We start from the raw sequence: 14,379 nt of genomic DNA, 5'->3' as shown, positions 1-14,379 counted from the left end.
TTGGGCCAGGTGAGGGTATTCCCTCAAGGCCCAGTCCTCTGTTCTTAACGCTACCTCGCTAATGCGGGAAATGGCGAATAGTTTGAAAGAAAAAAGAAAATATATATATATATATATATATATATATATATATATATATATATATATATATATATATATATATATATCTGGGAGCTTTGAAGAATGTGTGGAAGGCGAGAACGTTATCTCAGAGAGCAAAAATGGGTATGTTTAAAGGAATAGTGGTTCCAACAATTTTATATGGTTGCGAGGCATGGGCTATAGATAGGGTTGTGTGAAGGAGGGTGGATGTGTTGGAAATGAGATGTTTAAGGACAATATGTGGTGTGAGGTGGTTTGATCGAGTAAGTAATGAAAGGGTAAGAGAGATGTGTGGTAATAAAAAGAGTGTGGTTGAGAGAGAAGAGGGTGTGTTGAAATGGTTTTGACACATGGAGAGAATGAGTGAGGAAAGATTGACAAAAAGGATATATGCATCAGAGGTGGAGTGAATAAGAATTGGGAGATCCAACTGGAACTAGAAGGATGGAGTGAAAAAGATTTGGAGCGATTGGGGCCTGAACTTAAAGGAGGGTCAAAGGAGTGCAAGGAATAGAGTGAATTGCAATGATGTGGTATACCAGTGTCAACCTGCTGTCAAGGGATTGAACCAGGGTATGTGACGCATCTGGGGTAAGCCATGGAAAGGTCTGTGGGGCCTAGATAAGGACTTGAGCTGTGGTTTCAGTGCATTACATGTGACAGCTAGAGACCAAACATGACAGCTAGAGACCAAGTGTGAATGAATGTGGTCTTTTTTGTCTGTTTCTGCCGCTGCCTCAGTGGATGGGGTGGGGGATGCTACTTTGTGTGTGGCGTGGTGGTGACAGGAATGGATGAAGGCAGCAAGTATGAATATGTACATGTGTATATATGCTCATGTCTGTGTATGTATATGTATGCATACACTGAAATGTATATATATGTATGTATGTATCTGTGTGCGTGGGGGCATTTATGTATATACATGTGTATGTGGGTGGGTTAGGCCATTCTTTTGTCTGTTTCAACAATGTTATATGGTTGTGAGGCATGGGCTATAGATAGGGTTGTGCAAAGGAGGGTGGATGTGTTGAAAATGAGATGTTTGAGGACAATATGTGGTGTGGGGTGGTTTGATTGAGTAAGTAATGAAAGGGTGTGACAGATGTGTGGTAATAAAAAGAGTATTGTTGAGGGAGCAGAGGAGGGTGTATTGAAATTGTTTGGTCACATGGAGAGAATGAGTGAGGAAAGAGTGACATTGAGAATATATGTGTCAGAGGTGGATGGAACGAGAAGTGGAAGGCCAAATTGGAGGTGGAAGGATGGAATGAAAAACATTTTAAGCGATTGGGGCCTGAACATACAGGAGGGTGAAAGGTGTGCAAGGAATAGAGTGAATTGGAATGATGTTGAATACTGGGGTCAACATGCTGTCAGTGGATTGAACCAGGGCATGTGAAGCGTCTGGGTTAAACCATGGAAAGTATTGTGGGGCCTGGATGTGGAAAGGGAGCCCCAGTTGCTCAAAATCTTTTTCACTCCATCCCTCCACCTCCAATTTGGTCTCCTGCTTCTTGTTCCCTTCACCTCTGACACATATATATCCTCTTTGTCAATCTTTCCTCACTCATTCTTTCAACATGTCCAAACCATTTCAACACACTCTCTCAACCACACCCTTTTTTTTCCATACATCTCTCTTACCCTTTCATTACTTAATCCAACCACCTCACACCATACATTGTCCATATACATTTAATTTCCAATACATTCACCCTCCTCTGTGCAACCCTATCTACAGCCCATGCCTTGTAACCATATAACCTTGTTGGAACCACTACTCCTTTAAACACCCATTTTTGCTATCCAAGATAATGTTCTTTCCTTCCACAAATTCTTCATCACTCCCAGAACCTTCACTCCTTCTCCCACCCTGTGGTTCACCTCCGCTTCCATGGTTCCTTCTGCTGCTAAATCCACTCCCCGATATCTAAAACACTTCACTTCCTCCAATTTTTCTCCATTCAAACTTACATCTCAATCAACTTGTCCCTCAACCCTACTGAACCTAATAACCTTGCCTTTATTCACATTTCCACTCGACTTTCTCTTTTCAAACACTTTTCCAAACTCAGTCACCAACTTTTGCAGTTTCTCACACAAATCAGCCACTAGAACTGTATCATCAGCGAAGAACAACTGACTAACTTCCCAGGTCCTCTCATCCTCAACAGACTGCAAACTCTCCCCTCTCTCCAAAGCTCTTGCATTTACCTCCCTAACCACCCTTTTCAATAAATAAATTAAACAACCATTATGACATCACACACCACTACCACAAACCAACATTCACTGGGAACCAATCCCTCTCCTCTCTTCCTACTCGTACACATGCCTTCCATCATTTGGTAAAAACTTTTCACTGCTTCTAGCAACTTACCTCCCATACCATATACTCTTAAAACCTTCCACAATGCATTTCTATCAATCTTATCATATGCCTTCTCCAAATCCATAAATGCTACATACAAATCTATCTGTTTTTATAAGTATTTCTCACATACATTCTTCAAAGCAAACACCTGATCCTGAGCCAATAAACATAAGGTTGTTTAAAAGCAAATCCAAGATCATACACATTCCATTGGTGTATGACCCCTGCCAGAAAGGTGTCTGAGAAAGACGAGAAAATCTGGATATATCTGATTGGTTTGGATATCCAAAGAATTATGAGGTGACAGCCAGGCAGGTGGTGAATGATGACTGGTGGGCAGCATTCCTGAAGCAAGCTGTAGGTGCTCCCATTGTTTCAGTAGCTAGCAAAGAATGAAAAGGATTAACCTCATTAGAAGGTAGGATGATAGAGGCTAACCCCCGGAGGTAAAGGAGACTTTCTCATAGCTCATGGGACACACCAAACCTTGTAGAAATTATTAAAAGAAGAGATTTATAATTCTCTTAACAGTGGTAATACTTTGGTGGACTGATTACAGGTTAAGTGGACAGCTTGATTACATCAACAGATTTACATTATAGAACTTTTTGAATACCTTGTATTTTCACACAATATTCAATGCCTCATGCAGAGCCGGAGGACTGCTGGAAGCTCATGCGGCAAGGGAAGAAGAAGTCTGGAGTATATAGCATCCAGCCACGCTACTCACCACTTCCCTTCTTTGTCTACTGTGATATGGAAACAGATGGTGGCGGATGGACAGTTAGTATTCCTCCAAACACATTTTTCATGACATGCAGAATCTTGTCTTTTACATGAATAATATGAAGTAGAGTTCCAATCAACCTTACTAATTTTTCATGTTACATCTTCAATGTATACTTTCCAACAATCTCAAGGTATTATAGGACAATTCATTAATAAGTTACATCCAACCACTGTTTTTCTTATCAACTACTATATTTATCTTACAATCCCTCTCCTTCGCAAATTTCTTTAAGTTGTTTAATGTTATCACACTTCTAATAACCTCTCACCAAAACCCTATACCTGAGTGGAGTTCAGCCTAAAAGTAGTACCCCATGAAAGGGATCCCAGGGCTGTATTTTAATATCAAAACAGTAATGATGATGATGATGATAATAATGATGATGATGATAATAATAATAATAATAATAATAATAATAATAATAATAATAATAATGATAATAAGAATAATGATAATAATAATAAAATAATAAAAATAGTAATGAAAATAATAATAACAATAATAATGATAATAATAATAATGATATTTTTTTTTTTTTTTTTGCTTTGTCGCTGTCTCCCGCGTTTGCGAGGTAGCGCAAGGAAACAGACGAAAGAAATGGCCCAACCCACCCCCATACACATGTATATACATACGTCCACACACGCAAATATACATACCTACACAGCTTTCCATGGTTTACCCCAGACGCTTCACATGCCCTGATTCAATCCACTGACAGCACGTCAACCCCGGTATACCACATCGATCCAATTCACTCTATTCCTTGCCCTCCTTTCACCCTCCTGCATGTTCAGGCCCCGATCACACAAAATCTTTTTCACTCCATCTTTCCACCTCCAATTTGGTCTCCCACTTCTCCTCGTTCCCTCCACCTCCGACACATATATCCTCTTGGTCAATCTTTCCTCACTCATTCTCTCCATGTGCCCAAACCATTTCAAAACACCCTCTTCTGCTCTCTCAACCACGCTCTTTTTATTTCCACACATCTCTCTTACCCTTACGTTACTTACTCGATCAAACCATCTCACACCACACATTGTCCTCAAACATCTCATTTCCAGCACATCCATCCTCCTGCGCACGACTCTATCCATAGCCCACGCCTTGCAGCAATACAACATTGTTGGAACCACTATTCCTTCAAACATACCCATTTTTGCTTTTCGAGATAATGTTCTCGACTTCCACACATTCTTCAAGGCTCCCAGGATTTTCGCCCCCTCCCCCACCCTATGATCATACATACATTAAATAACCTTACCAACCAGTCAATAATACAGTCACCCCCTTTTTTAATAAATTCCACTGCAATACCATCCAAACCCGCTGCCTTGCCGGCTTTCATCTTCAGCAAAGCTTTTACTACCTCTTCTCTGTTTACCAAATCATTTTCCCTAACCCTCTCACTTTGCACACCACCTCGATCAAAACACCCTATATCTGCCACTCTATCATCAAACACATTCAACAAACCTTCAAAATACTCACTCCATCTCCTTCTCACATCACCACTACTTGTTATCACCTCCCCATTTGCGCCCTTCACTGAAGTTCCCATTTGCTCCCTTGTCTTACACACTTTATTTACCATAAATGCTACCCACAAATCCATTTGCTTTTCTAAATATTTCTCATACATTCTTCAAAGCAAACACCTGATCCACACATTCTCTATCACTTATGAAATCACACTGCTCTTCCCCAATCTGATGCTCTGTACATGCCTTCACCCTCTCAATCAATACCCTCCCATATAATTTACCAGGAATACTCAACAAACTTGTACCTCTGTAATTTGAGCACTCACTTTTATCCCCTTTGCCTTTGTACAATGGCACTATGCAAGCATTCTACCAATCCTCAGGCACCTCACCATGAGTCAAATTTATTTTTATTTATTTATTTTGCTTTGTCGCTGTCTCCCACTTTTGCGAGGTAGCTACCATGAATCATACATACATTAAATATCCTTACCAAGCAATCAACAATACAGTCACCCCCTTTATTAATAATTTCCACTGCAATACCATCCAAACCCGCTGCCTTGCCGGCTTTCATCTTCCGCAAAGCCTTTATTACCTCTTATCTGTTTACCAAATCATTCTCCCTAACCCTCTCACTTTGCACACCACCTCGACCAAAGCACCCTATATCTGCCACTCTATCATCAAACACATTCAGCAAACCTTCAAAATACTCACTCCATCTCCTTCTCACATCACCACTACTTGTTATCACCTCCCCATTAGCCTCCTTCACTGAAGTTCCCATTTGTTCCCTTGTCTTACGAACTTTCTTTACCTCCTTCCAAAACATCTTTTTATTTTCCTTAAAATTTAATGACACTCTCTCACCCCCTCTCATTTGCCCTCTTTTTCACCTCTTGCACCTTTCTCTTAACCTCCTGCCTCTTTCTTTTATACATCTCCCAGTCATTTGCATTATTTCCCTTCAAAAATTGTCCAGATGCCTCTCTCTCTTCTGTTTCACTAATAATCTTACTTCTTCATCCCACCACTCACTACCCTTTCTAATCTGCCCACCTCCTACACTTCTCATGCCACAAGCATCTTTTGCGCAAGCCATCATTGCTTTAAATACATCCCATTCCTCACCCACTCCCCTTACATCCTTTGTTCTCACGTTTTTCCATTCTGTACTCAGTCTCTCTTGGTACTTCCTCACACGTCTCCTTCCCAAGCTCACTTATTCTCACCACTCTTTTCACTCCAACATTCTCTCTTCTTTTCTAAAAACCTCTATAAATCTTCATCTTTGCCTCCACAAGATAATGATCAGACTTCCCTCCAGTTGCACGTCTCAGCACATTTACATCCAAAAGTCTCTCTTTCGCGCGCCTATCAATTAACATGTAATCGAATAACACTTTCTGGCCATCTCTCCTACTTATATACGTATACTTATGTATATCTCTCTTTTTAAACCAGGTATTCCCAATAACCAGTCCTTTTTCAGCACATAAATCTGCAAGCTCTTCACCATTTCCATTTACAACACTGACCACCCCATTTACACCAATCATTCCCTCAACTGCCACATTACTAACCTTTGCATTCAAATCACCCATCACTATAACCCAGTCTCGTGAATCAAAACTACTAACACACTCACTCATCTGTTCCCAAAACACTTGCCTCTCATGGTCTTTTTTCTCATGCCCAGGTGCATATGCACCAATAATCACCCATCTCTCTCCATACACTTTCAGTTTTACCCATATCAATCTAGAGTTTACTTTCTTACACTCTATCACATACTCCCACTACTGCTGTTTCAGGAGTAGTGCGACTCCTTCCCCTGCTCTTGTCCTCTCACCAACCCTTACTTTGCTCCCAAGACATTTCTAAACCACTCTTCCCCTTTACCCTTGAGCTTCGTTTCACTCAGAGCCACAACATCCAGGCTCCTTTCCTCAAACATACTAGCTATCCACATACATTTAGACACCTCAATCTGAGCCTTTGAGGAGGATGAGCACTCCCCGCATGACTCCTTCTTCCGTTTCCCATTTTAGAAAGTTAGAATACAAGGAGGAGAGGGTTTCCAGCCCCCCGCAGGCATATACATATATAAAATGTACATATATATACTTGCTTGCCTTCATCCATTTCTAGTGCTACCCTGTCCCACAGGAAACAGCATTGCTACCCCCTGCTTCAGTGAGGTAGTGCTGGGAAAACAGACAAAAAGGGCAGATTCTTTTCCACCGAGTCTCTAGCTGTCATGTGTAATGCACCAAAACCACAGCTCCCTATCCACATCAAGGCCCCACAAACCTTTCCATGGTTTACCACAGACATTTGAAATGCCCTCGTTTAGTCAAGTGACAGCACTCAACCCTGGTATACCACACTGTTCCAATTCACTCTATTCCTTGCATGCCTCTCACCCTCCTGCATGTTCAGGCCCCAATGGCTCACAATCTTTTTCACTCCTTCCTTCTGCCAATTTGGTCTCCTTCTTCTCCTTGTTTCCTACACCTCTGATTCATATATCCTCTTTCTCAATCTTTCCTCACTCATTCTCTCCATATGTCCACACTGTTTCAACACACCCTCTTCTGCTTTTTCAACGACACTCTTTTTATTTCTACACATCTCTCTTACCCTTTCATTGCTAACTCAATCAAACCACCTCAACAGATATTATCCTCAAACGCTTCACTTCCAACACATTCACCCTCCCATGTACAACCATATCTATAGCACATGCCTCACAATCATATAGTATTGTTGGAACTACTATTCCTTCAAACAATCCCATTTTTGCTCTCCGAGATAACTTTCTCTCCTTCCACACATTCTTCATCACTCCCAGGATCTTCGCCTCCTACCCCACCCTGTGACTCACTTTTGCTTCCATGGTTTCATCCACTGCTCAGTCCACTCCCAGATAACCAAATCACTTCACTTTCTCCAATTTTTCTTGATTCAAATTTACATCCCAATTAACTTGGCCCTCATCCCTACTGAACATAATAACCTTGCTCTTATTCACATTTACTCTCAACTTTCTCCTTCCACACACTTTTCCAAGAGGTCAGTGGTGACATATATACATATATATACTTGTTCATATTCATACTTGCTTGCCTTTATCCATTAGCAGCTCCACCCCACCTCACAAGAAAAGCATTGCCACCCCTTGCTTCAGTGAGTTAGCACCAAGAAACATACAAAGAAATGTCACATCCATTCTCTATCTGTCATGTTTAATGCACCAAAACCACAGCTCGCTATCCACATCCAGGCCCCATAGACCTTTCCATGGTTTACCCTGGACGTTTCACATGCCCTGGTTCAGCCCACCGATGACAAGTTGACCCCAATATACCAAATCGTTCCAATTCACTTTATTTCATGCACATCTTTTTCCCTACTGCATGTTCAGGTCCCAATTACTCAAAATCTTATTCACTCCATCCTTCCACCTCCACTTTGGTCTCCCATTTCTCCTTGTTTCCTTCTTTTCCGACACATATATGTTCTTTGTCAATCTTTCCTCACTCATTCTCTCCAATGTATAAACCATTTCAACATACCATCTTCTGCTCTCTCGACCACACTCTTTTTATTACCACACATCTCTCTTGCCCTTTCATTACTTACTCAATCAAACCACCTCAAACCACATATTGTCCTGAAACATTTCATTTCCACCACATTTCTTAACCTTTCATTACTTACTCAATCAAACCACCTGAAACCACATATTGTCCTCAAACATTTCATTTTCAACACATCCTCCCTCCTCTGCTCAACCCTATCTATAGCTAATGCCTCGCAACCATATAATATTGTAGGAAGTACTATTCCCTTAAACATACCCACTTTTGCTCCTCAAGATAACGTTCTTTTATTCCACGTGCTACACATTGCTCCTATAACCTTCCTTCCTAACCTCCACCCTATGACTCATTTCTGCCTTCAGGGTTCTATTCACTGCCATGTCTACTCCCAGATATCAAAACATCTTCACTTCATCCAATTTTCTCCAGTCAAATTTACATCCCAACTAACTTGTCTCTCAATACTGCTGAACCTAATAACTTTGCTTTTCTTCACATTTACCCTCAACTTCCTCCTTTCACACACTTTTCCACACTCAGTCACCAACTTCTGCAGTTTCTTGCTCAAATCAGCCACCAGAGCTGTATCACTGGTGAATTACAAGTAACTCACTTCCCAGGCCCACTCATCCCCAACAGACTGCATACTTGTCCTTCTCTCCAAAACTTTTGCACTTTCCTCCCTAACCACTTTTCCATAAACAAATTATAAACAACCATGGTGACATTAAGCACCCTTGCTGCCAACTTTCACTGAGAACCAATTACTCTCCTCTCTTCCCACTAATATACATGCCCCACACCCTTGATAAAAACTTCTCACTGCTTTTAGCAACTTATCTTCCACACCATACATTCTTAAGTCCCTCCTAGGAGCTTATCTTCTACACCATACATACATTCTCAAGTCCCTCCACAAAGTATCTCTATCAACCCTATCATATGCCTTCTCCTGATCCATAAATGCCACACACAAATCCATCTATTTCTCTAAGTATTTCTCAGACACATTCTTCAAAGCAAACACCTGATCCACACCTCCTCTACCACCTCTGAAACCACACTGCTCCTCTCCAGTGCTGATGCTCTGTACTTACCATCACTTTCTCAATCAATACCCTCTCATAAAATTATTCAGGTATACTCAATAAACTTATTCCTCTGTGCTTTGAACACTTATCACTATCCCCTTCACTTTTATACAATGACACTATACATGCATTCCTCCATTTCTGGCCACTTCACCATGACCTTATATGTAAACTGAATATCTTACAAACCAATCAACAACAAAGTCACCCCCTTTCTTAATAAATTCAACTGCAATACCCTCAAATCCTGCTGCCCTGCCAGATTTCACCTTCTGCAAGGTTTTCACCACCTCTTCTCTTTTCATTAAACTACTCTCCCAGACTCTCTTACTTTGCATACCACCTCAACCAAAACACCCTACATCTGCCACTCAATTGTCAAATACATTTAACAATTCTTCAAAATATTCATTCCATCTCCTAACTCCATCACTACCTGATATTACTTCCCCTTTTGCTCCCTTCACCAATGTCCCCATTGGTTCCCTTATCTTTTGCACAATATTTACCTCCTTCCAATACAGTTTTTTTTATTCTCCTTAAAGTTTAATGATACTCTCTCACCCCAACACTCATTTGCCCTCTTTTTCAACCCCTGCACATTCCTCATGACCTACTGCTGCTTTCTATTATACATCTCCCCATCATTTGCACTCCTTCCTTGTAAGTACCACCCAAATGCCTCTAATGTCCCTATCACCAGCTACTTTACTTCTTCATCCCACCACTCACTACCCTTTTTAATCTGCCCACCTCTCACCTTTCACGTGCCACATGCACCTCTTGCACATGCCATCACTGCTTCAATAAATACTTCCCATTCTGCTCACTTCATTTTCTCTCACCTTTTGTCATTCTGCACTCAATCTCTCCTGGTATTTCCTCATACAGGTCTCCTTTCCAAGCTCACTTACTCTCACCAACTCCTTCTCCCTGACACTGTTTCTTCTTTTTGAAAATCACTACAAATCTTCACTCTCGCCTCCACAAGACAGTGATCAGACTTCACACCAGCTTCCCCTCCCGGCACATTTAATTCCAAAAGTCTCTTTTACACACCTATCAATTAAAACACAATCTAATAATGCCCATTGACCATCTCTCCTATTCATATATGTATACTTCTGTATATCTCTCTTTTTACACCAGGTATTCCCAATCACTAGTCTTTTTTCAGCACACAACTCCTTAAGCTCTTTACCACTTTCATTCATAGCACTAAATACTCTATGAGCACCAACTATACCATCAACTACCACATTACCTACCAAAGCTGCACTTTTTACAGTAACATGGAAATTTAGTCTCCTCTGGAGTTACAAGTTCTTTGATAAGACTCTGCTCCCAATAATACAGCCTTACTAAAGGTGACTTTTCACTGGCAGTGTAACCTTAAGCAAGTACAGCCCAAAAACACATATAGAAAATGTTAACACTACTAACATAACTGAATAATCAGTTCTGAAAATCTCTGAAAGTGGTGAAAAAGCTTCTGTGCCCAGAAGGGCTTACAGTGTTAAAAAGTCAACCATGTAGGTTATTTAGAAGAATGAAGACAAAATAACAAAGCTATTAAACATTAATTGTCTCCTTCACTTTGAGCCAAGATAAGAAGACCAAGAAAACCAGTAGTTTTAGAAAAAGTGGAAACAACATAAGCTATGTGGACCATGGACTAAATAAGACGTTGATACCACTGAGCTATGGTGACATTCATCATATAACAATGTGCTGGGGAGCACAGTATACTCATAAAGTTCATTCAGTATCATTGTTATTAGTGCATCCATGAAATCTTAGAAGTATAGAATTTTCATCAAAAGTAGAAATTTTGCACTGACTGGGAAAAGAACCACTATTCTATACTCATTTGATTAGTGCATCCATGAAATCTTAGAAGTATAGAATTTTCATCAAAAGTAGAAATTTTGCACTGACTGGGAAAAGAACCACTATTCTATACTCATTTGTTCCAAATTTGCTTATTCTGGCCTACTGAGGGAATGCAACCCCCAATGTAGATAAAGAAGACCAATACAGAATATCATTTTGTGCTCTAACATCTATCTTATTCATTTATTTATTTCATTATTTATTTATTTTGCTTTGTCGCTGTCTCCCGCATTAGTAAGGTAGCGCAAGGAAACAAAAGAATGCCCAACCCACCCACATACACATGTATATACATACACGTCCACACACGCAAATATACATACCCTTACATCTCAACGTATACATATATATATACACACAGACATATACATATATATACATGTACATAATTTATACTGTCTGCCTTTTTTCATTCCCATCGCCACCCTGCCACACATGAAATAACAACGCCCTCCCCCCTCATGTGCACGAGGTAGCGCTAGGAAAAGACAACAAAGGCCACTTTCGTTCACACTCAGTCTCTAACTGCCATGTAATAATGCACCTAAACCACAGCTTCCTTTCCACATCCAGGCCCCACAGAACTTTCCATGATTTACCCCTCATGCTTCACATGCCCTGGTTCAATCCATTGACAGCACGTCTACCCTGGTATACCACATCGTTCCAATTCACTCTATTCCTTGCATGCCTTTCACCCTCCTGCATGTTCAGGCCCCAATCACTCAAAATCTTTTTCACTCCATCTTTCCACCTCCAATTTGGTCTCCCACTTCTCCTCATTCCCTCCACCTCTGACACATATATCCTCTTGGTCAATCTTTCCTCACTCATTCTCTCCATGTGACCAAACTATTTCAAAACACCCTCTTGTGCTCTCTCAACCACACTCTTTTTATTACCACACATCTCTCTTACCCTTACATTATTTACTCGATCAAACCACCTCATATCACATACTGTCCTCAAACATCTCATTTCCAGCACATTCCCCCTCCTCTGCACAATTCTATCCATAGCCCACACCTCACAACCATATAACATTGTTGGAACCACTATTCCTTCAAACATACCCATTTCTGCTTTCCGAGATAATGTTCTCAACTTCCACACATTCTTCAACGCTCCCAGAACTTTCGCCCCCTTCCTCACCCTATGATTCACTTCTGCTTCTATGGTTCCATCCGCTGCCAAATCCACTCCCAGATATCTAAAACACTTCAGTTCCTCCAGTTTTTCTCCATTCAAATCCACCTCCCAATCTTATTCATACGAATATGAATTCTAAATTAAACACAATATCACATTCCCAATTCTCTTCTTTTGCTAAATTTTGTTCAATTACTTCCTTAATTGAACATAATCCTCATAAAGGCTGATTTATTTATTCCATACACACTTTCAAAACCCTAACATGGTAAAATTTGATAAAATTATCACCCCTTTTTTTAGCATCTGATCAACTATTAACAGGAGATAAGCTGTTGTACTGAAATTCCTCATTATTGAATAATCCTTAATGTTGTATAATAAACACATGATTGTTAATAATACACTACTCTTCTTCAGGTAATTCAAAGGCGAGAGGAAGGTTCCGTTGACTTTCTCCGTGAGTGGACTGACTACAAGCATGGATTTGGAAACTTAGCTGGTGAATTCTGGCTAGGGAATGAAAAGATCTATCTACTCACAAACCAACATGTAAGATTATTACTTGAGAAATCAATTTTTTTTCATACCTGTTCACTGCTTTAAAAGTCAAAGAGGTAATGTAAAGAACACAAGAAGAATGACTTCATTTACTCACATCCACTCTCCTCATATCATGTATAATGTACCTAAACCAGATCCCATATCCATAGCCAAACCCCATAGACCCCTCTGCGGTTTCCCCTGGCCACTTCATGTGATTTGGTTCTATCTAGTGACAGCATGTCAGCCCTTGTACACTTCACCACTCTAATTCACTCTATACCATGAATGCCTCTTACTCTCCTGACTGTTCAAGGTCTGGTACCAAAAAGACTCTTTCACTTCATCCTTCTATTTCATGTAGTCCCCCCCCATTCACTTGCTCCCCCAACTTTTGACACGTACATCCTCTTAATCATTCTCTCTTCACTTATCTTTTTCATTCTTTCTTATGTCCAAAACATTTCAAAACACCTAGTTAATTCTCTCGATCATAATACACTTACTATCACACATCTCTCTCACAGTCATTCCTATGAAATATTCTCTACTCTCACCATAAAATGTCCTCAGGGACTGCATTTCCAACACATCCACCTTTTCTGTTCTTTTGTAATCAAGGCCCAAGACTTCAACTCATACAACATTACTAAGACTAATATACCATCAAACATACCCATCTGCTGACGGTGACCTATCCTTCCTTTCACTCCTCACTGCTACCAGGATCTTTGCGCCTCTCCTAACCATTGATTCACTTCAGCTTTGATTTGCTGTCATGTCCACTCCCAGGTATCTACATCAGTCAACTTCCTCCAAATTTTCTCCATTCAACTGTCTAACACCCTAGTAAATCTCATTACCTTACTTTTATTCATGTTAACCCAACTTCTTCCTTTCAAACACTCTCCTGAGCTTGGATACAAGTTTCTGGTTTCTCACTCAAGTCTTCTATCAGAGTTATGTCATCTGCAAACAGCAACTAACTCACCTTCCATCCCCCCTTATCACACCCCACTCCCAGCATACTGAAGAACAACCTCCCTTTTCAAGACCCCTCACCTTTACTTTACACAAAATCACATCCCTGACAAAGACCCATGTTCACTTGGAGCCACTCACCATTCTCCCTTTCAACTGCACACACACCTTACTCCTTCAGTGAAAACTTTCCAGTGCATCTGGTAACTTTCCACCCATACAGTATATTCATCACGCTTTTCACAGGCCTCTCGATCAGCCCTATGATATTCTTATACAGAATATTAATCCCACACTAAATTAGTTCATGTTGTAACTCATTAATTATGAGTATATTCATCAGTTTGCATTACTCAAG

General features: G+C 40.4%; 1 protein-coding gene across 2 annotated transcripts in view; it reads left to right on the top strand.

Annotated features, from left to right (window-relative positions):
- Window positions 1–14,379, top strand: part of LOC139755962 (uncharacterized) — a 223,175-nt gene that overhangs the window by 169,189 nt on the left and 39,607 nt on the right. For both annotated transcript variants that reach the window (XM_071674798.1, XM_071674799.1), the window contains exons 7-8: window positions 3,132–3,262; window positions 12,918–13,049. In XM_071674798.1, the coding sequence (XP_071530899.1) occupies window positions 3,132–3,262; window positions 12,918–13,049 (263 nt within the window). The remainder of the gene's footprint in view (window positions 1–3,131; window positions 3,263–12,917; window positions 13,050–14,379) is intronic.

Source organism: Panulirus ornatus, chromosome 20 (assembly GCF_036320965.1).
Source record: "Panulirus ornatus isolate Po-2019 chromosome 20, ASM3632096v1, whole genome shotgun sequence".
NCBI classification, from domain to species: Eukaryota; Metazoa; Arthropoda; class Malacostraca; order Decapoda; family Palinuridae; genus Panulirus; species Panulirus ornatus.
This window is presented reverse-complemented; position numbering and strand designations above follow the sequence as displayed.